This window comes from Oncorhynchus gorbuscha, linkage group LG23 (assembly GCF_021184085.1).
Source record: "Oncorhynchus gorbuscha isolate QuinsamMale2020 ecotype Even-year linkage group LG23, OgorEven_v1.0, whole genome shotgun sequence".
Taxonomy (NCBI): Eukaryota; Metazoa; Chordata; class Actinopteri; order Salmoniformes; family Salmonidae; genus Oncorhynchus; species Oncorhynchus gorbuscha.
In genome coordinates, this window is record NC_060195.1 from 69,611,018 (window position 1) to 69,636,136 (window position 25,119).

At 44.3% G+C, this 25,119-nt stretch overlaps 1 protein-coding gene across 1 annotated transcript; it reads right to left on the bottom strand.

Moving 5' to 3' along the window:
* Nucleotides 1–1,450: 1,450 nt before the first annotated feature.
* LOC124010743 (R3H domain-containing protein 1-like) lies at nt 1,451–24,262 on the bottom strand. Its single transcript, XM_046323385.1, has 10 exons — nt 24,003–24,262; nt 14,017–14,308; nt 11,026–11,067; nt 9,341–9,430; nt 3,388–3,484; nt 2,805–2,943; nt 2,520–2,660; nt 2,217–2,325; nt 1,612–1,707; nt 1,451–1,480 (listed from the first exon to the last, which is right to left on the bottom strand). Exons 2-10 carry the CDS (start codon nt 14,254–14,256, stop codon nt 1,451–1,453), a joined length of 984 nt encoding a protein of 327 aa, XP_046179341.1. The 5' UTR covers nt 14,257–14,308; nt 24,003–24,262.
* Between the last annotated feature and the right edge of the window lie 857 nt (nt 24,263–25,119).

The window sequence follows — 25,119 nt, forward strand, 5'->3', positions numbered from 1 at the left end:
CCAGAACAGAGGCAGCAACAACAACAAAAAGACAAGGAACGAGGAAGAACCAAAACAGCATAAACAAAGAAAACAGGGTCTCCATTCCCCCAGTCTGCCTGTATTAAACAGGGATGGTGCACACAGACACACAGTGAAGGACCAATTCCAACTCATGTCAGTCAGAAACTACTGTATCACATTGTCTAAGGGTGACTGACCACACTTGGGGTCAATCAGTAGTCATGGAAACAGAGCATTTTATCTGTTATTAAAACAGGTGCTTCACTATGCTGTGGAACAGAGCAGACTGGACACCATACATCGCACGTGCATTTGACTATGTGTGCATGAGCCAGTGTGCATGAGCCAGTGTCCCTCCCCCATGACTTGCCTGTTTTGAGAGGCGTCCGGTGCTCTTGCTGCTGGCTGAGCTGTCTCCTCTGATGAGGACAGAGATGCTGCTGAAGCTGCTGGCTTTGGTCATGGTCGGCCTCAGGTTACGGTTGGAGCTGTCTGAATCAGTGCTGCTCCACGGCCGGGCATCACAGTTCTTGGGGTCATTCTCAGAGCTGCTCTGTCTACTGCTGGCTGACCGCCCGTCCCTAGTCTGAGGAAACAAGGAATGGATGGATATGTGTGTGTGTGTGTGTGAGTGTGAGTGAGAGAGAGAGAGATCTGTGACAGAAAGGAAGTACCTGAAGAGTTGCCGCCTCTGTTGAGTGCTGATGACCATGCAACATTATCAAAGGGTATCAAATCCACGTTGGACCAACCAGACGAGCCGTCCACGTTGGACCAACCAGACGAGCCGTCCACGTTGGACCAACCAGCCGAGCCGTCCACGTTGGACCAACCAGCCGTCCACGTTGGACCAACCAGCCGAGCCGTCCACGTTGGACCAACCAGACGTCCACGTTGGACCAACCAGACGAGCCGTCCACGTTGGACCAACCAGACGAGCCGCCCACGTTACCAACCAGAAGACCAACCAGACGTGGATCAACCAGACGTCCACGTTGACCAACCAGACGTCCACGTTGGACCAACCATACAGAGCCTGGACCAACCAGACCACGTTGGACCAACCAGACGCCCACGTTGGACCAACCAGACGCCCACGTTGGACCAACCAGACTGTTGACCACCAGAGTCACCAGATGTTTCCACGTGGACCAACCAACGCCCACGTCAAATTGGACCAACCAGACGCCCACGTTGACCAACCAGACGTATGACCAACCAGACGTCCACGTTGGACCAACCAGACGTCCACGTTGGACCAACCAGACGTCCACGTTGGACCAACCAGACGTCCACGTTGGACCAACCAGACGTCCACGTTGGACCAACCAGACGTCCACGTTGGACCAACCAGACGTCCACGTTGGACCAACCAGACGAGCCGTCCACGTTGGACCACCCACTCAAATGTTGTAAGTGTCAAATTAGACTGATATGTGAATGATATTTACCTTCCATCTAGGTGGAAATTATCTCCCTGTGGAAAAAAATACATCTATTTGAATGTCTTACTTACATGTCATTTGCAGTCCATAAAGCCTATCCATATTTTACTTCATAATAAACACAAATGCATCATTAATCTAAATTGATTAGCCAAAATCTCACATCTGGTGCAAATATCCTGTCCCTGGCTCTCTGATAGTCTTCCTCCCTCTCCTCGATAGATTTGCTTCTCCTGTCGTCTTTCAGGCGCATTCGTATCTGCAAGCACATGCACAACTTAGCCTAGCCAGCAGCTTCCGCACAACTTAGCCTAGCCAGCAGCTTCCACACAGCTTAGCCTAGCCAGCAGCTTCGGCACAGCTTAGCCTAGCCAGCAGCTTCCACACAGCTTAGCCTAGCCAGCAGCACATCTTAGCCTCAGGCACAGCTTAGCCTAGCCAGCAGCTTCCGCACAGCTTAGCCTAGCCAGCAGCTTCCGCACAGCTTAGCCTAGCCAGCAGCTTCCGCACAGCTTAGCCTAGCCAGCAGCTTCCGCACAGCTTAGCCTAGCCAGCAGCTTCCGCACAGCTTAGCCTAGCCAGCAGCTGGAACAGCAGCACCAGATTGTCACCCTCTCAAAGACATATCGTTGAGGATGCATCCCAAATGCCACACTATTCCCTACATACTTTACTTCTGTTGACCAGGGCCCATAGGGCACTATATAGAGAATAGGGTGTCATTTGGGACACAGGGTGACATTTGATTGGAACACAGAAACGGCCTACCATGCCGTCTTCCCGGTCGAAGCTGGCGTTGTCTCTTTTGAGAATGTAGCGTTTTTGGAAATCATCCGTTTTGTCGTCTTTTATGTGTTCGGAGAATTTTTGATCTGGTCTGTGGAAAACAATTGACATTGCTAGAAGTTTAGAGGAGTGGGAATAACAAACCTACACCAAATATACTTTCTACTTTCAAAGAAATTTGATGTATTTAAGCGTCATAGAATGTAATAAAATGTATTAATGTGGTTTAGTAATAATGTATTTTAAAATGTTTTAAAACTGACTGGTATCAAATGAAAAACATACATTCTTGTATTGCTAGTTTTGTTGATGATGACAGACTTCCCAGTGGGGTCAACATTGTGATCCATGCCGAAGTAGGCAGCCACTCGATGTAGCAGCATTCTATGGTACGAAGTCATGGGAGGGAATTTCCTCTTCTGGCTTCTAGGAAACACAAGAGCTGAATGAGCTTTACTGAAAGGTTAAAATAATACAACTATAGAATTGAATTAGATTAAAATTGCATTAACTATAAATTAATAAAATACATCAAATCAATCAATAAGTTGTATTTATTAAATAACTTACTCATTATTACTGATAAAATCCAGAATGTCCTGCTCCAACTTCAACAGCATCATTCTGTCTCTGGGGTTGTTCTTTAGAGTGTTGACCAGGAACTCATGCAGGTCTATTCCAGTAGAGTCTGTGTAGTCCTGGCTGGAATCTAGACACAAGAGGACCAGATAGTGTGAGATTGATGAGGGGAAAAAACAATTTAATTCATTTTAGAATAAGGTTGTAACAAAAGTGGGAAAAAGTCAAGGGGTCTGAATACTTTCCGAATGCACTGTAACTGGACTTACGTTTACACTGGTCACATATAATATATTCATATTCAACGGGTGTTGTGCATTAGTAAAAATAAAAAAAATGGTTAGAGTGAATTTACGAACGCACGCATAGTCTCCTAGGATTCTATATTAGATTTCTCAGAGAGCTCCATGTTCGGAATCAGTTCATTTAATTCTCTAGACTAAAGCTCACGTCTCCAAGGTCCTGTATTGTAACACACAACCCTGTCTGTCTGAAGGCAGCGATGGCCATTATATTTTCTCTCACTATTTTCAACACAAAGATAATCAACCTCTCCGCCAACTCTCCCACACACCTCTTGACAGCATTTTCCGGGACATCTTCTCTGGTTTCTCCACCTTCTCTTTCTCCTCCTTGGCAGACAGCTCCTCCTTATCAAAGGACTGGGATATCTGGATGTGAATTTGAAGGGTAAAAAATAAAAGCTTCAGTGGTAGCTACTAGCAATATCCCCAATGATTAAGTCTGTATCCTAAATGACAGCCTATTCCCTATGGGCACTGGTCAAAAGTAGTGCACTACATACAGTGAGGGGGAAAAAGTATTTGATCCCTGCTGATTTTGTACGTTTGCCCACTGACAAAGAAATGATCAGTCTATAATTTTAATGGAAGGTTTATTTGAACAGTGAGAGAGAATAACAACAACAAAAATCCAGAAAACGCATGTCAAAAATGTTATAAAATGATTTGCATTTTAATGAGGGAAATAAGTATTTGACCCCTCTGCAAAACATGACTTAGTACTTGTGGCAAAACCCTTGTTGGCAATCACAGAGGTCAGATGTTTCTTGTAGTTGGCCACCAGGTTTGCACACATCTCAGGAGGGATTTTGTCCCACTCCTCTTTGCAGATCTTTTCCAAGTCATTAAGGTTTCGAGGCTGACGTTTGGCAACTCGAACCTTCAGCCCCTCCACAGATTTTCTATGGGATTAGGGTCTGAGACTGGCTAGGCCACTCCAGGGCCTTAATGTGCTTCTTCTTGAGCCACTCCTTTGTTGCCATGGCCGTGTGTTTTGGGTTATTGTCATGCTGGAATACCCATCCACGACCCACTTTCAATGCCCTGGCTGAGGGAAGGAGGTTCTCACCCAAGATTTGACTGTACATGGCCCCGTCCATCGTCCCTTTGATGCGGTGAAGTTGTCCTGTCCCCTTAGCAGAAAAACACCCTCAAAGCATAATTTTTCCACCTCCATGTTTGACGGTGGGGATGGTGATCTTGGGGTCACAGGCAGCATTCCTCCTCCTCCAAACACGGCGAGTTGAGTTGATGCCAAAGAGCTCCATTTTAGTCTCATCTGACCACAACACTTTCCCCCAGTTGTCCTCTGAATCATTCAGATGTTCATTGGCAAACTTCAGACGGGCATGTATATGTGCTTTCTTGAGCAGGGGGATGCAGGATTTCAGTCCTTCACAGCGTAGTGTGTTACCAATTGTTTTCTTGGTGACTGGTTCCAGCTGCCTGGAGATCATTGACAAGATCCTCCTGTGTAGTTCTGGGCTGATTCCTCACCGTTCTCATGATCATTGCAACTCCACGAGGTGAGATCTTGCATGGAGCCCCAGGCCGGAGGGTGATTGACAGTTCTTTTGTGTTTCTTCCATTTGCGAATAATCGCACCAACTGTTGTCACCTTCTCACCAAGCTGCTTTGCGATGGTCTTGTGGCCCATTCCAGCCTTGTGTAGGTCTACAATCTTGTCCCTGACATCCTTGGAGAGCTCTTTGGTCTTGGCCATGGTGGAGAGTTTGGAATCTGATTGATTGATTGATTCTGTGGACAGGTGTCTTTTATACAGGTAACAAAATAAGATTAGGAGCACTCCCTTTAAGAGTTTATACTCCCTTTAAGAGAGTGTGCTCCTAATCTCAGCTCTTTACCTGTATGAAAGACACCTGGGGCCAGAAATCTTTCTGATTGAGAGGGGGTCAAATACTTTTTTCCCTCATTAAATTGCAAATACATTTCTAACTTTTTTGACATGTGTTTTTCTGGATTTTTTCGTTGTTAGTCTGTCTCTCACTGTTCAAATAAACCTACCATTATAATTATAGACAGATCATTTCTTTGTCAGTGGGCAAACGTACAAAATCAGCAGGGGATCAAATACTTTCCCCCCCTCGCTGTAGGGAATAGGGTGCCATATCAGAACTACACTAAAATTAAAATAGACAGAATTAATTAGCATGTCACATTAAGAATTTGCATCTAATTATCCACACAATCGCACACTTGGTTGGAAGTTAATGAAAACATATTTAAGGGTTTTACATGTTTAGCTTGTAAAAACAAGTACATGCCGACCGACCTCATTTAAAAAAAAAAAAAACATCTTATTTACTACGAGAGCAGCGTTTTCATTTCAAATAACAGCTCAGCTAAAACCCTGTGCTGCACAGAGTGATAGACCTTCCTCCTCTACGTACGATAATCACCTCGTCAATTACATCACAACGATTAACATGGTTTTATTTCATCTTTAAACACCCGAAAATCATACATCATTTTGACATTACAATGATGTGACTAAACAAACACTAACAGTACATGGACCTACAGAGGAGTGAATACTGAGTCAAATATAGATCTGCTTTATGTTGGGGGAAGAGAATAAATCCAATAGAAAGCCTGTCTCACCTTCCACACCTTCACATCCATCCAATAGAAAGCCCGTCTCACCTTCCACACCTTCACATCCATTAGAAAGCCAGTACTTCCACACCTTGAATCCATCCAATAGAAATCTCACATTCCACACCTTCACATCATCCAGCCTGTCTCACCTTCCACACCTTCACATCCATCCAATAGAAAGGCCTCACCTTCCACACCTTCACATCCATCCCAGCCTTCACATCCATTAGAAAGGTCTCACCTTACACCATCCATCAATAGAAAGCCTGTCTCACCTTCACCTTCACATCCATCAATGAAAGCCTGTCTTCACCTTCATCTCACATCCATCTGAAATTCACCTTCCACACCTTCACATCAATACTGTCTCACCTTCCACAACATCCATCCAATAGAAAGCCTGTCTCACCTTCCACACCTTCACATCCATCCAATAGAAAGCCTGTCTCACCTTCCACACCTTCACATCCATCCAATAGAAAGCCTGTCTCACCTTCCACACCTTCACATCTATCAATAGAAAGCCTGTCTCACCTTCCACACCTTCACATCCATCCAATAGAAAGCCTGTCTCACCTTCCACACCTTCACATCCATCCAATAGAAAGCCTGTCTCACCTTCCACACCTTCACATCCATCCAATAGAAAGCCTGTCTCACCTTCCACACCTTCACATCCATCCAATAGAAAGCCTGTCTCACCTTCCACACCTTCACATCCATCAATAGAAAGCCTGTCTCACCTTCCACACCTTCACATCCATCAATAGAAAGCTCACCTTCCACACCTTCACATTCAATAGAAACACACCTTCCACACCTTCACATCCATCAAGAAGAAAGCCTACCTCTCACCTTCCACACCTTCACATCCATCAATAGAAAGCCTGTCTTACCTTCCACACCTTCACATCCATCAATAGAAAGCCTGTCTCACCTTCCACACCTTCACATCCATCAATAGAAAGCCCGTCTCACCTTCCACACCTTCACATCCATCTGAAAGGTGAAACCTTCACATCCATTAGAAAGGTCTCACCTTCCACACCTTCACATCCATCAATAGAAAGTGGTTTCTGAAAGCCTGTCTTCACCTTCCACACCTTCACATCCATCAATAGAAAGCCTGTCTCACCTTCCACACCTTCACATCCATTAGTGATCCATAATGGTCACATCCATAGCGTCTCACCTTCCACACCTTCCATCCATCCAATAGAAAGCCTGTCTCACCTTCCACACCTTCACATCCATCCAATAGAAAGCCTGTCTCACCTTCCACACCTTCACATCCATCCAGCTGTCTCACCTTCCACACCTTCACATCCATCCAAGAAAGCCTGTCTCACCTTCCACACCTTCACATCCATCCAATAGAAATCTGTCCTCCCACCTTGATCCATCCAAGGTCTCACCTTCCACACCTTACATCCATCCAATAGAAAGCCTGTCTTTCTTACATCCATCAATGAAAATAACCTTCACATCTTGTTCTCACCTTCCACATCAATCATTGCCTATTTAAATGAAAGAAGTTAAGACTTGTTGTAAGACAAGCATAAAAATACAATAACTCTAGTGGTTGCCTTCAGTAATCGAAAGGTCGCTGGTTCGAATCCCCAAGCTGACTAGGTGAAAAAAAAATCTGTTGATGTGCCCTTGCCCTAACATTGTGCCTGTGGCTCTGGATAAGACAAAATATGAATTGTTAAATGTCTATGGCTTATTACTAACAACCATTTGGAAATGCAATTCCTATCATTCCAGAAAGGCCTTCTCAGCATCCCAGCCTTGAGTTTAACCCCACTACTCAAAGGGCTTCAGCTCTGATTCACTATTCAACACTGGTACAAAAGGCAGAGAGGAGCTAAAGCTGAACAGCACACTGAAACTCAGCTAAATGAAGACACTTTTGACCAAGGGAATAGGGGATTTGGAACAATTCAGAGAGGGCAAGAAGCTTAAATTAAATACCACTTCAGGATAGAGGCAACTGGGTAAGTTAGGAGCCAGTGGTTTCTGGAATGTTTACATTAGTGATATAATGGTAGAGCGGTTAGAGCATTGGGCCAGTAAAAAGGTTGGTAGATCAAATCCCCCAGCTGACAAGGTACAAATCTGTCCTGCCCCTGAACAAGGCAGGGTTTCTAGCACGTAATGAAAATAAGAATTTGTTCTCAACTGACTTGCCTAGTTAAATAAAAAGTTAAGAAAAAGAAGATATCCTCTGCCTCTCAGGGAGACAGTTAAAGCACAAGGAAAGCAACAAAGAAAGAGATGTGAGGAAGGGAGCGTAAGAGGAGAGAGGACGAATGAGAGAGCAGAAGACAGAAAGAGGAGAAAAAGAGAGGGAGGAAGGGAGCGTAAGAGGAGAGAGGACGAATGAGAGAGCAGAAGACAGAAAGAGGAGAAAAAGAGAGGGAGGAAGGGAGCGTAAGAGGAGAGAGGACGAATGAGAGAGCAGAAGACAGAAAGAGGAGAAAAAGAGAGGGAGGAAGGGAGCGTAAGAGGAGAGAGGACGAATGAGAGAGCAGAAGACAGAAAGAGGAGAAAAAGAGAGGGAGGAAGGGAGCGTAAGAGGAGAGAGGACGAATGAGAGAGCAGAAGACAGAAAGAGGAGAAAAAGAGAGGGAGGAAGGGAGCGTAAGAGGAGAGAGGGTGAATGAGAGAGCAGAAGACAGAAAGAGGAGAAAAAGAGAGGGAGGAAGGGAGCGTAAGAGGAGAGAGGACGAATGAGAGCGCAGAAGACAGAAAGAGGAGAAAAAGAGATGTGAGGAAGAAGAGAAAGATAGATAAGAGTGAAAGAGGACTGAATAGAAGTCGGAGAAGGAGAGGGTTACATCTCACACACTAGTTCAAGGAAGTCTATCCATTTAAACACACAGTCAGGGTTTCCTAGTAACCGGTTTCACAGCAAGGACAATGCATCTTTACAGAGAAGTAGAATCCTTTAGTTCTCGTCTATTCAATAAGGAAACATTTCCACTCAAGGAGAAATAATTGGCATAAAAAATTGCAACTTAACATAGAAAGACAACCCCCCCAGAAATAACCTGTATCACTTCAAACACCATTAGCCAAGGACATGTTTGAGTGGTGCTGACAGACAAAGGAATGGGTTGGAGGAAGCCTAACATCATAGTGACAACCGTACTATTCAATTATATCAATCCACAGGACTCCATGTTCTGACACATGAAAATACAATCTTCTCTAGAATGGATGTGAGTAATACAGGACACACACACACACACACACACACACACACACACACACACACACACACACACACACACACACACACACACACACACACACACACACACACACACACACACACACACACACTGGTGGTGGAGAACACCCTCGTGGTTTTGATGAAGTTAGTGCTGACTGGATGAAACGCATGGCCCTCTAGCTTCTGGCTCGTGTGTGTGTCCGGTGAGAAGGCAGAGTGACATTTGTGAAATGAGCCAAACTAATGGGGTAGAAGGAGTCGTCTGGGGGTTTATTCAGAGGTGTGTGTGTGTGTGTGTGTGTGTGTGTGTGTGTGTGTGTGTGTGTGTGTGTGTGTGTGTGTGTGTGTGTGTGTGTCTAAAGGTTTACCTGAGGATCTGGTGTCAGCTGGTGTGCAGTTAGAAAGGGAGGAGAGGACTCTTCACAGACAGCCAGGCTCCGTACTAACTTTACCCTGGACTGAGGGAGAGTACAGTGTATTGACAACGGTTAAAAATATATTCCTGTAGATGACGTGCGTTGATCATTTCAAAACGCGAACCGACCAAGTAAAAATACAAACCAAGACGTAAAGGGCACCAATCACCAATCACGACCAACAGAATATGTTCAGACCTCAAAATGAGTTGGGTGAATCAAATCCAATCCATGCATGTAACTATGGTGGTTAGCAAACACGTAAATAAGTCAGTTTAAACATCTGAACATCATGCAAATGAAGATAAATAATACTAACGCACCACCACAAGTCTACATGTCAGACTCATTCCACCAGATGTTTTTAAAGGGATGACTTAAATCACGTGTCAGACTCATTCCACCGGATGTTTTTAAAGGGATGACTTAAATCACATGTCAGACTCATTCCACCGGATGTGTTTAAAGGGATGACTTAAATCACGTGTCAGACTCATTCCACTGGATGTTTTTAAAGGGATGACTTAAATCACATGTCAGACTCATTCCACCAGATGTGTTTAAAGGGATGACTTAAATCACGTGTCAGACTCATTCCACTGGATGTTTTTAAAGGGATGACTTAAATCACATGTCAGACTCATTCCACCAGATGTGTTTAAAGGGATGACTTAAATCACGTGTCAGACTCATTCCACTGGATGTTTTTAAAGGGATGACTTAAATCACGTGTCAGACTCATTCCACCAGATGTGTTTAAAGGGATGACTTAAATCACGTGTCAGACTCATTCCACCAGATGTTTTTAAAGGGATGACTTAAATCACGTGTCAGACTCATTCCACCGGATGTTTTTAAAGGGATGACTTAAATCACATGTCAAACTCATTCCACGGGATGTTTTTAAAGGGATGACTTAAATCACATGTCAGACTCATTCCACGGGATGTTTTTAAAGGGATGACTTAAATCACGTGTCAGACTCATTCCACCAGATGTTTTTAAAGGGATGACTTAAATCACGTGTCAGACTCATTCCACTGGATGTTTTTAAAGGGATGACTTAAATCACATGTCAAACTCATTCCACGGGATGTTTTTAAAGGGATGACTTAAATCACGTGTCAGACTCATTCCACTGGATGTTTTTAAAGGGATGACTTAAATCACGTGTCAGACTCATTCCACTGGATGTTTTTAAAGGGATGACTTAAATCACATGTCAAACTCATTCCACTGGATGTTTTTAAAGGGATGACTTAAATCACGTGTCAGACTCATTCCACCGGATGTTTTTAAAGGGATGACTTAAATCACGTGTCAGACTCATTCCACGGAGGGCAGTGTCTCTGCAGGTCCCTTGTACTCGATTGATAAATGAAGGTTACTAATTAGTAAAGAACTGCACTCACCTGGTTGTCTAAGTCTTAACTGAAAGGACAACCCCCAAACCCTCTGCCACTATGGCCTCCACGGAATGAGTATGAACCCCCCTGTTCACTACATCACAAGAACCAAGTCAACAGCAGGCAAATATATAATAATCCATCTTCTCAGCAGAAACACCGGAGATAAAATGATAATGTACGTGGTAGTTGCCAGGCAGACATGCATCATGCTAATCCACCGACTGTTACCTTAGAGCCCCTCACCAACTGGCCAGCTGATACAGGAGACTGCTGCTGGCCCAAACGGACCACAAAAAGGAGGAGTTTAGCTAACAAGACTACAAGGTTAATGAATATTGTGGTCCAGAACAACAGGAAGGATGAAGGAAGGATGAATACATACGTCACACATGTTGGATGTCAACGTGCATCCTACTAAAGAGCTCAGACAATCAATAAAAGCTATTGACAAAACACGAGGAGCAGCCCTTTTTGGGCCAAGATGAATTCTCACCCTCGTGATTCAAACATCTCCCTGTCTGAGAAATTAGACCCAGAGTTGTGTCTGACTACTATATACATTAAAATGTATTTTCTCTCAGCTCATTTTCACATCTCTCTCTCAGACCCATTTTCACATCTCTCTCTCTCAGACCCAGTTTCACATCTCTCTCTCTCAGACCCAGTTTCACATCTCTCTCTCTCAGACCCAGTTTCACATCTCTCTCTCTCAGACCCAGTTTCACATCTCTCTCTCTCAGACCCAGTTTCACATCTCTCTCTCTCAGACCCAGTTTCACCTCTCAGACCCAGTTTCACATCTCCCTCTCAGACCCAGTTTCACATCTCTCCCTCTCAGACCCAGTTTCACATCTCCTCTCAGACCCAGTTTCACATCTCCTCTCAGACCCAGTTTCACATCTCTCTCTCAGACCCAGTTTCACATCTCTCTCAGACCCAGTTTCACAGCTCTCTCTCAGACCCAGTTTCACAGCTCTCTCTCAGACCCAGTTTCACAGCTCTCTCTCAGACCCAGTTTCACAGCTCTCTCTCAGACCCAGTTTCACAGCTCTCTCTCAGACCCAGTTTCACAGCTCTCTCTCAGACCCAGTTTCACAGCTCTCTCTCAGACCCAGTTTCACAGCTCTCTCTCAGACCCAGTTTCACAGCTCTCTCTCAGACCCAGTTTCACATCTCTCTCTCTCAGACCATTTTCCTGTCATGTAGACTAGAGCAAAGAGAAGTGTTCTGAGTTTGAAGAGGAGCAGGAAGCAGTGGGGGATGACAGCTCAATGCCTCTGCTCTTCTCGTGCGTGTGCGTGTGCGTGTACAGGGAGAGGTCCTAGAGAGTCAGAGACGAAAGCGGAGTCTGATTTAGACAGAACGGCTGGCAGGCTCCATGCTCCACTCGGGCTGCTGCTGAGACACCGTCTGTACACACACACACACACACACACAGACTCTCCCTCTTCTCCTGGCCCCGTCCTCTAAAACCAACCAGAGGACAGTTCATTTCCCCGCTGCGCTGGAGGGTCAGATAACATTAATGAAATAAAGATGGAAATGGACCATTTCCAGGCATGTGTATGACCCTTAGAGACAGTGAGTGTGTGAGACAGTAGGTGTGAACGCACCAGTAGATCAGATAATTGAACAGGGCAGAAAGGGACAAAGAGAGAGGAGAGAAGGAAACGCTGACGTCTGCACTACAAGGTACCTGGCCTGAGAGAGAGAACGTGGCAGGGGCAGATGGTGGCAAAGTCACAGAGGAGAGACACAGAGAAGTGCACACCCCTCCCTCTCTCCCCCCATCCGGCACCCATTCGGTCTCTCTCTCAGGGTGACACACAGAGAAGTGCACACCCCTCCCTCTCTCCCCCATCCGGCACCCATTCAGTCTCTCTCTCAGGGTGACACACAGAGAAGTGCACACCCCTCCCTCTCTCCCCCATCCGGCACCCATTCAGTCTCTCTCTCAGGGTAACACAGAGAAGTGCACACCCCTCCCTCTCTCCCCCATCCGGCACCCATTCAGTCTCTCTCTCAGGGTGACACAGAGAAGTGCACACCCCTCCCTCTCTCCCCCCATCCGGCACCCATTCGGTCTCTCTCTCAGGGTGACACAGAGAAGTGCACACCCCTCCCTCTCTCCCCCCATCCGGCACCCATTCAGTCCCTCTCTCAGGGTGACACACAGGAAGTTTGTAGATAAGCCAGGATTTGAGACCCAGATTATCTGTCTTCTTCAGTCTGGCTGGGGTGCCAGCCACCGACCACTTTTACTTCCCATTTATACTTCTGCCTGTCAACATTACCTTCAACCCAGAGACAATACCCTCTCTGCTGCCCGTCAACATTACCTCCAACCCAGAGACAATACCCTCTCTGCTGCCCGTCAACATTACCTCCAACCCAGAGACAATACCCTCTCTGCTGCCCGTCAACATTACCTCCAACCCAGAGACAATACCCTCTCTGCTGCCTGTCAACATTACCTCCAACCCAGAGACAATACCCTCTCTGCTGCCTGTCAACATTCCCTCCAACCCAGAGACAATACCCTCTCTGCTGCCCGTCAACATTACCTCCAACCCAGAGACAATACCCTCTCTGCTGCCCGTCAACATTACCTCCAACCCAGAGAAATTACTCTGCTGCCTGTCAATATTACCTCCAACCCAGAGACAATACTCTCTGCTGCCTGTCAACATTACCTCCAACCCAGAGACAAAGGAATGTGTTGCTGCCCGTCAACATTACCTCCAACCCAGAGACAATACCCTCTGCTGCCCGTCAACATTACCTCCAACCCAGAGACAAAGGAATATGTTGCTGCCTGTCAACATTACCTCCAACCCAGAGACAATACCCTCTCGGCTGCCTGTCAACATTACCTCCAACCCAGAGACAATACCCTCTGCTGCCCGTCAACATTACCTCCAACCCAGAGACAATACCCTCTCTGCTGCCTGTCAACATTACCTCCAACCCAGAGACAAAGGAATGTTTTGCTGCACTGCATCAGCACATCTTCCACCAACTTGTTTTAGCTGTTACATTAAAGTGTTTTAATGACTGATCCTGAGCTCAATCACATTACCATAGTTAAATAATATGACCATATTGACATTGCTGGTACTGGTAAAACATGTTCAAATTGTGGCTGTGATATAATGGAAAACTGATCTTCTCATTGGTCCACACTAAAAGGCTGTTTATGTTTACACCGGCGGTGTTTACCTGTGACGTTTCCCTCTCGTTGTCACAGCAGCTTCCGTCTTGGTGACCGGTGGCATTGTGTTCCGGCACCAGGCTCCCAGCCTGTTTGGGTTTGTCCTTCACACCGTTCCGTCTGCTGTCTGCTCCTAATGTTGTGGTGTCGGTCCAGTCTGCTGCCTGCAGCTCCACTCCAGCCTCACAAACCTTCATGCTCTCAGTCCTACTGATGTCCTTCACAGTAGCAGGATCAGACATCCTCATCAGACGCACAGCTTACAGAGAGTCTCTATACCACACTGCTGTTACTGGGGTCCTGGAGATGGAGAAAGACGACAGAGAGTCACTGGGATTTTACTCATCAAAATGCTAATCATTTTCCATTAGAGCTACATCAAAATACATCTTACACCTACAGTCAGAGAAGAGAGAGAGAAAACATGGGCATTGAAATATCATGCATTTACAGAGAGAAAACATGGGCATTGAAATACCATGCATTTACAGAGAGAAAACATGGGCATTGAAATATCATGCATTTACAGAGAGAAAACATGGGCATTGAAATACCATGCATTTACAGAGAGAAAACATGGGCATTGAAATATCATGCATTTACAGAGAGAAAACATGGGCATTGAAATATCATGCATTTACAGAGAGAAAACATGGGCATTGAAATATCATGCATTTACAGAGAGAAAACATGGGCATTGAAATACCACGCATTTACAGAGAGAAAACATGGGCATTGAAATATCATGCATTTACAGAGAGAAAACATGGGCATTGAAATATCATGCATTTACAGAGAGAAAACATGGGCATTGAAATACCATGCATTTACAGAGAGAAAACATGGGCAGTGAAATATCATGCATTTACAGAGAACAGACAGAAAACACGGGCTAAAGAGACATATTGTAAACGTCTCTATTTAGTTAGAACATCTGAAATCTAATGACTACTGTAATGGGGCTAATGCAGGGACAGTCACAGGGCAGTGGCTTTTGGTAATAATGTGGCCTAATTATGCAGCAAGTGTCTCTTGCAGTAGCATAGAGAAGAGGGATGGGGAGGGTTAGGGAAGGAGACATCATAGAGAGGAGAAGAGGGAAGGAGACATCATAGAGAGAAGAGGGTTAGGGAAGGAGACATCTGGTTTATGAGAGCTGTGATTAATGATTTTAATTAAGAGGTTGAGAGGCCCCATCTGATTCAGTCCCTGACATTAACACTGTGGCTCTGTGCCTCTGTCTCAATTTAACTTTCCTTGATTCCTTCTCAAACCCCATGACGGAGAAGGTCAGAGGGGAGTGACCAACTCATTTTGAGGATAGAAGAATCCCAGAAAGACACATTGAGAAAGAGCCTGTGAGACAGCCAGTACTATTGGAGGACAGAGCTTGTGGCTATAGAAAAATACCACTGACACCGTGGATCCCAGAATGTTCAGAGTGCCTCCGTGACTCTACGGCCCTCTCTATAGGCAGTTATCAATACAACGCCCCATTTGACTGCTGATGGGCAAGGAGACCACCAGCTCCTCTAAACCATTGACAACTATGTGCCTTTAAGGGCTTGTTAAATAAATCTAACGATTTGGTTTCAATATCATCACCTCTTGAAGAGCAGTCAGGACTACACATTTCCCAAAATTCCACATTTAGCTTCAGAGTTACACAGCAAGGAACTGCATGCTTTTCATTATCCTTAAGTTTAGCAATTGATCATGTAATTTCAGATAGGTGAAGGTAGCATTTTACCAGAGAACAGTAGGCTGGCTACCCAGAGAAAAGTACTGTAAGTCGCTCTGGATAAAAGTGTCTGCTAAATGACTTAAATGTAAATGTATGTAAATGTACTGGAGAGCAGTAGGCTGGCTACCCAGAGAAAAGTACTGGAGAACAGTAGGCTGGCTACCCAGAGAAAAGTACTGGAGAGCAGTAGGCTGGCTACCCAGAGAAAAGTACTGGAGAGCAGTAGGCTGGCTACCCAGAGAAAAGTACTGGAGAGCAGTAGGCTGGCTACCCAGAGAAAAGTACTGGAGAGCAGTAGGCTGGCTACCCAGAGAAAAGTACTGGAGAACAGTAGGCTGGCTACCCAGAGAAAAGTACTGGAGAACAGTAGGCTGGCTACCCAGAGAAAAGTACTGGAGAGCAGTATGCTGGCTACCCAGAGAAAAGTACTGGAGAACAGTAGGCTGGCTACCCAGAGAAAAGTACTGGAGAGCAGTAGGCTGGCTACCCAGAGAAAAGTACTGGAGAACAGTAGGCTGGCTACCCAGAGAAAAGTACTGGAGAACAGTAGGCTGGCTACCCAGAGAAAAGTACTGGAGAGCAGTAGGCTGGCTACCCAGAGAAAAGTACTGGAGAACAGTAGGCTGGCTACCCAGAGAAAAGTACTGGAGAGCAGTAGGCTGGCTACCCAGAGAAAAGTACTGGAGAACAGTAGGCTGGCTACCCAGAGAAAAGTACTGGAGAGCAGTAGGCTGGCTATCCAGAGAAAAGTACTGGAGAACAGTAGGCTGGCTACCCAGAGAAAAGTACTGGAGAGCAGTAGGCTGGCTACCCAGAGAAAAGTACTGGAGAGCAGTAGGCTGGCTACCCAGAGAAAAGTACTGGAGAGCAGTAGACTGGCTACCCAGAGAAAAGTACTGGAGAGCAGTAGGCTGATCTGCTGATAGATGAGAATTCACAGAGGGCAATTCTGAGTGAAGAAGTGCAACTGAAGAACGAAATTAGTCTGATGCCGAGCAGACATTACAATAAGAAGCATTGTAGATCTACATTTACAAAACACAGGAAGTTTTATCTTTCTGCATTAGGGCGACACCGAATATTAATTTGCTCGTTATCTAAGTACGTGACTGAATGAATAACGTCACGGTGCATCATATTGCGTGAGCTTTCTGCTGTGTTTGAGGTGTCAAAGCCCGTTGAATGAGTTATCTGTACAGCTGCCGCTGCAGCTTGATTTCCTCTCCGTTCCGGGCCGTCTGCAGCTCCCCAGAACAGCGCGAGCCCGTTGCCCTAGCGACGCCAAACAGACCGTGTCCTTCAGACAAACATGGCGTCAAAACTTTGTGCAAATGAATAATGTCTCTCGCTCATATTAGTTTGTAAAATGTCTAAACTCAAACATATCATTTCGGTAGGTCCTACCTATAACTTTATGAGCTGCATTGCCTGCCTTCGCAATTTGTTTATTTTCGTTTGCACTCGTTAGCATATTTTGCTGTTACTTGTGCTAATTTTGTTGTTATTCTGCAAATAGACGCCCAATGGGCTTCTTGGCATTTTTGTGTACTAAGCCAGTAGTACCCTAAATCCCGGAGTTAGAGAAGGACGGTATGAGGATGACAATCTGGAAACCGCCCAACCCTAGTATAGATATTCCAATACAGCCATCTAGATAATCCCCTGAATGGTAACTTGTTAACTCGCCATATTGACGTGATCCCTCAGTCAATGTCGTCTATCAGCAGCAATCCTGATTAAACCCTTATTAACACTGTTGAAAGGGGATAATGTTAGCCAACTTCACTAGAGAGGCCTGGGTTGGTGGGAGAAAAAATACATTAGGTCTACCGGTAGCTAGCAAAGTAAACATTATCATCAGGTAGCTAGCAAAGTAAACATTATCATCAGGTAGCCAGCAAAGTAAACATTATCATCAGGTAGCCAGCAAAGTAAACATTATCATCAGGTAGCCAGCAAAGTAAACATTATCATCAGGTAGCCAGCAAAGTAAACATTATCATCAGGTAGCCAGCAAAGTAAACATTATCATCAGGTAGCCAGCAAAGTAAACATTATCATCAGGTGGCCAGCAAAGTAAACATTATCATCAGGTAGCCAGCAAAGTAAACATTATCATCAGGTAGCCAGCAAAACATTATCAAACATTATCATCAGGTGGCCAGCAAAGTAAACATTATCATCAGGTAGCCAGCAAAGTAAACATTATCATCAGGTAGCCAGCAAAGTAAACATTATCATCAGGTAGCCAGCAAAGTAAACATTATCATCAGGTAGCCAGCAAAGTAAACATTATCATCAGGGCTAGCAAAGTAAACGCTATCATCAGGTAGGCTATCATCCAGCAAAGTAAACATTATCATCAGGTAGCCAGCAAAGTAAACATTATCATCAGGTGGCCAGCAAAGTAAACATTATCATCAGGTGGTAGCCAAAGTAAACATTATCATCAGGTAGCCAGCAAAGTAAACATTATCATCAGGTGGCCAGCAAAGTAAACATTATCATCAGGTGGCTAGCAAAGCTATCATCAGGTAGCGCTATCATCAGGTAGCTAGCAAAGTAAACGCTATCATCAGGTAGCTAGCAAAGTAAACATTATCATCAGGTAGCTAAACAAAGTAAACATTATCATCAGGTGGCCAGCAAAGTAAACATTATCATCAGGTAGCTAGCAAAGTAAACATTATCATCAGGTAGCCAGCAAAGTAAACATTATCATCAGGTAGCCAGCAAAGTAAACATTATCATCAGGTAGCTAGCAAAGTAAACGCTATCATCAGGTAGCTAGCAAAGTAAACGCTATCATCAGGTAGCTAGCAAAGTAAACGCTATCATCAGGTAGCTAGCAAAGTAAACATTATCATCAGGTAGCCAGCAAAGTAAACATTATCATCAGGTAGCCAGCAAAGTAAACATTATCATCAGGTAGCTAGCAAAGTAAACGCTATCATCAGGTAGCTAGCAAAGTAAACGCTATCATCAGGTAGCTAGCAAAGTAAACGCTATCATCAGGTAGCTAGCAAAGTAAATATCAGATAACAGTACATCGGCGAATTGGTCCTCCTGCTGCTTGACAGGCAGAACCCACAAAGGATGGGAAATGAACCTAAAACCACCCATACTAGACAAGTATATTAAACTTATTTTAGATCACTCAAATCCAATTAATGGTGGCCAATATTGAGCGATATTGTGAGTTAAATGACCAGTTGATGTTTACTGATGAAAAGCATGCCGTTCCTTGCTGTAGAACTCTGATAGAGATAAACATGGAATAATGGGATGTGCTGTTCTGACTCTGCTCTTTAAGAGGTGCTGATATTACAACCATATAGTTCATATATTTAACAATCCCTTGAAAACGGCAACTTACCTGTCCACAATTGTAATCAGTAACATAGGTTTTGTAGTACAGACAACCAAATAGTTCATATATTTAACAATCGTAATCAGTAACATAGGTTTTGTAGTACAGACAACCAAATAGTTCATATATTTAACAATCCCTTGAAAACGGCAACTTACCTGTCCACAATTGTAATCAGTAACGTAGGTTTTGGACAAACTCCGTAACGTCATCTGATAATTTGCTGTTATTTTTGGATTACTTCTCCTTCATTTGTTTCATTTGTCCATTGTTGACTAAATGTTTTGTATATAAGCATTACAATTTTCAAGATACCGAAGTTCCAAAATACAGAAATATAGCAGGAATGATGTAAATCGCGTCACACCGACTTTTAGAAAAGGATCCATCAAACACATCTGGTGTGTCATCATAGTGGTCTCTGATTGGTGGTCATTATCTGTTGTCATCATAGTGGTCTCTGATTGGTGGTCATTATCTGTTGTGTCATCATAGTGGTCTCTGATTGGTGGTCATTATCTGTTGTGTCATCATAGTGGTCTCTGATTGGTGGTCATTATCTGTTGTGTCATCATAGTGGTCTCTGATTGGTGGTCATTATCTGTTGTGTCATCATAGTGGTCTCTGATTGGTGGTCATTATCTGTTGTGTCATCATAGTGGTCTCTGATTGGTGGTCATTATCTGTTGTGTCATCATAGTGGTCTCTGATTGGTGGTCATTATCTGTTGTGTCATCATAGTGGTCTCTGATTGGTGGTCATTATCTGGTGTGTCATCATAGTGGTCTCTGATTGGTGGTCATTATCTGTTGTGTCATCATAGTGGTCTCTGATTGGTCATTATCTGTTGTGTCATCATAGTGGTCTCTGACTGGTGGTCATTATCTGTTGTGTCATCATAGTGGTCTCTGATTGGTGGTCATTATCTGTTGTGTCATCATAGTGGTCTCTGATTGGTGGTCATTATCTGTTGTGTCATCATAGTGGTCTCTGATTGGTGGTCATTATCTGGTGTGTCATCATAGTGGTCTCTGATTGGTGGTCATTATCTGTTGTGTCATCATAGTGATCTCTGATTGGTGGTCATTATCTGTTGTGTCATCATAGTGATCTCTGATTGGTGGTCATTATCTGTTGTGTCATCATAGTGGTCTCTGATTGGTGGTCATTATCTGTTGTGTCATCATAGTGGTCTCTGATTGGTGGTCATTATCTGGTGTGTCATCATAGTGGTCTCTGACTGGTGGTCATTATCTGTTGTGTCATCATAGTGGTCTCTGATTGGTGATCATTATCTGTTGTGTCATCATAGTGGTCTCTGATTGGTGGTCATTATCTGTTGTGTCATCATAGTGGTCTCTGATTGGTGGTCATTATCTGTTGTGTCATCATAGTGGTCTCTGACTGGTGGTCATTATCTGGTGTGTCATCATAGTGGTCTCTGACTGGTGGTCATTATCTGGTGTGTCATCATAGTGGTCTCTGATTGGTGGTCATTATCTGGTGTGTCATCATAGTGGTCTCTGATTGGTGGTCATTATCTGTTGTGTCATCATAGTGGTCTCTGATTGGTGGTCATTATCTGGTGTGTCATCATAGTGGTCTCTGATTGGTGGTCATTATCTGTTGTGTCATCATAGTGGTCTCTGATTGGTGGTCATTATCTGTTGTGTCATCATAGTGGTCTCTGATTGGTGGTCATTATCTGTTGTGTCATCATAGTGGTCTCTGACTGGTGGTCATTATCTGGTGTGTCATCATAGTGGTCTCTGATTGGTGGTCATTATCTGTTGTGTCATCATAGTGGTCTCTGATTGGTGGTCATTATCTGTTGTGTCATCATAGTGGTCTCTGATTGGTGGTCAATATCTGGTGTGTCATCATAGTGGTCATTATCTGTGGTGTCATCATAGTGGTCTCTGATTGGTGGTCATTATCTGTTGTGTCATCATAGTGGTCTCTGATTGGTGGTCATTATCTGGTGTGTCATCATAGTGGTCTCTGATTGGTGGTCATTATCTGGTGTGTCATCATAGTGGTCTCTGATTGGTGGTCATTATCTGGTGTATCATCATAGTGGTCTCTGATTGGTGGTCATTATCTGTTGTGTCATCATAGTGGTCTCTGATTGGTGGTCATTATCTGTTGTGTCATCATAGTGGTCTCTGATTAGTGGTCATTATCTGTTGTGTCATCATAGTGGTCTCTGATTGGTGGTCATTATCTGTTGTGTCATCATAGTGGTCTCTGATTGGTGGTCATTATCTGGTGTGTCATCATAGTGGTCTCTGACTGGTGGTCATTATCTGTTGTGTCATCATAGTGGTCTCTGACTGGTGGTCATTATCTGTTGTGTCATCATAGTGGTCTCTGATTGGTGGTCATTATCTGTTGTGTCATCATAGTGGTCTCTGACTGGTGGTCATTATCTGGTGTGTCATCATAGTGGTCTCTGATTGGTGGTCATTATCTGTTGTGTCATCATAGTGGTCTCTGATTGGTGGTCATTATCTGTTGTGTCATCATAGTGGTCTCTGATTAGTGGTCATTATCTGTTGTGTCATCATAGTGGTCTCTGATTGGTGGTCATTATCTGTTGTGTCATCATAGTGGTCTCTGATTGGTGGTCATTATCTGGTGTGTCATCATAGTGGTCTCTGACTGGTGGTCATTATCTGTTGTGTCATCATAGTGGTCTCTGACTGGTGGTCATTATCTGTTGTGTCATCATAGTGGTCTCTGATTGGTGGTCATTATCTGTTGTGTCATCATAGTGGTCTCTGACTGGTGGTCATTATCTGTTGTGTCATCATAGTGGTCTCTGACTGGTGGTCATTATCTGTTGTGTCATCATAGTGGTCTCTGATTGGTGGTCATTATCTGTTGTGTCATCATAGTGGTCTCTGACTGGTGGTCATTATCTGTTGTGTCATCATAGTGGTCTCTGACTGGTGGTCATTATCTGTTGTGTCATCATAGTGGTCTCTGATTGGTGGTCATTATCTGTTGTGTCATCATAGTGGTCTCTGACTGGTGGTCATTATCTGTTGTGTCATCATAGTGGTCTCTGACTGGTGGTCATTATCTGTTGTGTCATCATAGTGGTCTCTGATTGGTGGTCATTATCTGTTGTGTCATCATAGTGGTCTCTGACTGGTGGTCATTATCTGGTGTGTCATCATAGTGGTCTCTGATTGGTGGTCATTATCTGTTGTGTCATCATAGTGGTCTCTGATTGGTGGTCATTATCTGTTGTGTCATCATAGTGGTCTCTGATTGGTGGTCATTATCTGTTGTGTCATCATCGTGGTCTCTGACTGGTGATCAGACGCTCTCAGGTGAAACAAATTGAAACACCTTTTTTCAATGGTGAATTGAATGTCACTGAGAAACCGAAAGGTGTCAAAATGCATTTCTTTCTCTCACAAACATCCTTTCTGAATTTGAAAGTAATCTAGTTTTTCAAAAGTATGTAATCTGATTACAATATTTTAGCTGGTATTGTAATTGATTAATTTAAAAAAAATCAGATTACATGTACTCAGTTACTCCCCAAAACCTGCTCCTCTCACACCAATCTTTAAACTCGCACTTCAATAACAAAATGTGTTGTTCTTTTGTTCTGCAGTGCTATTTTAGTTATTTTACTGAATACTGAGTGGAAACTGTCTGAGAGGCAGATCAAAAATGTTCATCTTGAAGATATATAACTAAAAACACCAGGCTGGTCCGCTGATCCTCAACACTGGGGCCCCACAAGGGTGCGTTCTGAGCCCTCTCCTGTACTCCCTGTTCACCCACGACTGCGTGGCCACGCACGCCTCCAACTCAATCATCAAGTTTGCGGACGACACAACAGTGGTAGACTTGATTACCAACAACGACGAGACGGCCTACAGGGAGGAGGTGAGGGTCCTCGGAGTGTGGTGTCAGGAAAATAACCTCACACTCAACGTCAACAAAACTAAGGAGATGATTGTGGACTTCAGAAAACAGCAGAGGGAACACCCCCCTATCCACATCAATGGAACAGTAGTGGAGAGGGTAGTACAGACAAACTGAATTGGTCCACCCACACAGACAGCATCGTGAAGAAGGCGCAGCAGCGCCTCTTCAACCTCAGGAGGCTGAAGAAATTCGACTGAAAAACAGCTTCTATCTCAAGGCCATCAGACTGTTAAACAGCCACCACTAACATTGCGTGGCTGCTGCCAACACACTGACTCAACTCCAGCCACTTTAATAATGGAAATTGATGGAAAATATATCACTAGCCACTTTAAACAATGCTACTTAATATAATGTTTACATACGTATACATATGAGATAAATAATGTAAGGTATATACTGTACTCTATATCATCTACTGCATCTTTATGTAACACATGTATCACTAGCCACTTTAAACTATGCCACTTTATGTTTATATACCCTACATTACTCATCTCATATGTATATACTGTACTCTATACCATCTACTGCATCTTGCCTATGCCGTTCTGTACCATCACTCATTCATATATATTTATGTACATATTCTTTATCCCTTTACACTTGTGTGTATAAGGTAGTAGTTTTGGAATTGTTAGCTAGATTACTCGTTGGTTATTACTGCATTGTCAGAACTAGAAGCACAAGCATTTCGCTACACTCGCATTAACATCTGCTAACCATGTGTATGTGACAAATAAAATTTGATTTGGTCTACATCTATTAAGTTATTCCAGAACACAAATGGAATCTTTTCTACTCAAGTGCAGCATTGCTGATTTGTAATATCTGTCAGTCTCTCGACTGGAGTGATGTCAACGCTGTTTTTAATTCCCCCCCGGCCCCCCAATGTACTTTGTGGCCAATGCACCTTACGGGTAGCTACTTACTGGGAGCTGCTGGGCCTGTGGTGGGGACGTCCTGCAGGGGGTGAGGAGACTGAGGGCAGCAGTCCTGCACCACTGCTGGTTTGTCACTGTAACGTCTCGTGCTGCTGAGCCTGTCTCTAACTCTGAGGGAGAGTCCCATGTCCTTAGCACCAGCTCAGAGTCTCTGGTGTCCAGATCTGAACGGCCTCGGTGGCACTGCCCTCCAAGCTGCTCATGGCCATCACAGACCTGTCACAGGGAGAGAAGAAAGAGGTCAGGGGGTCAGGACCCTTAGAGAACACTGATGGAATGGGGTTATAGGTCGCTGACAGTGACAGGGCTGACATGGACAGACAGAGTCCAGGGGATATCACATGTGTGAGTGGGAGAGAGAAAAATGGGGGGAGAGAGAGAGAGACAGGGAAAGAGACAGAAAGCGATATTGTGGCTGTGCATGCCTATGTATAAAACCCTTCATCCATCAGAGCCATTGGGTGCATGGAGGGTCGTGTTAAACCCACTCTGTCGTGCCAGTTATGTAAAACAGAGCAGCGTTACATATTCAGGAATAACAGCCGTGAAAAAACAGAAGATAACACTATCAAAACCCTATGATATTTAGAATACCAATGTTGGAGTGGACACTGACAGACATGTCATTTCCCACATGGACGCTTCACATGGAAGGTAACAGACGGGCTGTAAAAGATTCCCCATCTTCAGTCAGATGGGCTGTAACAGATTCTCCATCTTCAGTCAGAAGGGCTGTAACAGATACCCCATCTTCAGTCAGAGGGGCTGTAACAGATTCCCCATCTTCAGTCAGAGGGGCTGTAACAGATTCCCCATCTTCAGTCAGAGGGGCTGTAACAGATTCTCCATCTTCAGTCAGATTCTCCATCTTCAGTCAGAAGGGCTGTGACAGATTCTCCATCTTCAGTCAGAAGGGCTGTAACAGATTCTCCATCTTCAGTCAGAAGGGCTGTAACAGATTCTCCATCTTCAGTCAGAGGGGCTGTAACAGATTCCCCATCTTCAGTCAGAGGGGCTGTAACAGATTCTCCATCTTCAGTCAGATTCTCCATCTTCAGTCAGAAGGGCTGTGACAGATTCTCCATCTTCAGTTAGAAGGGCTGTA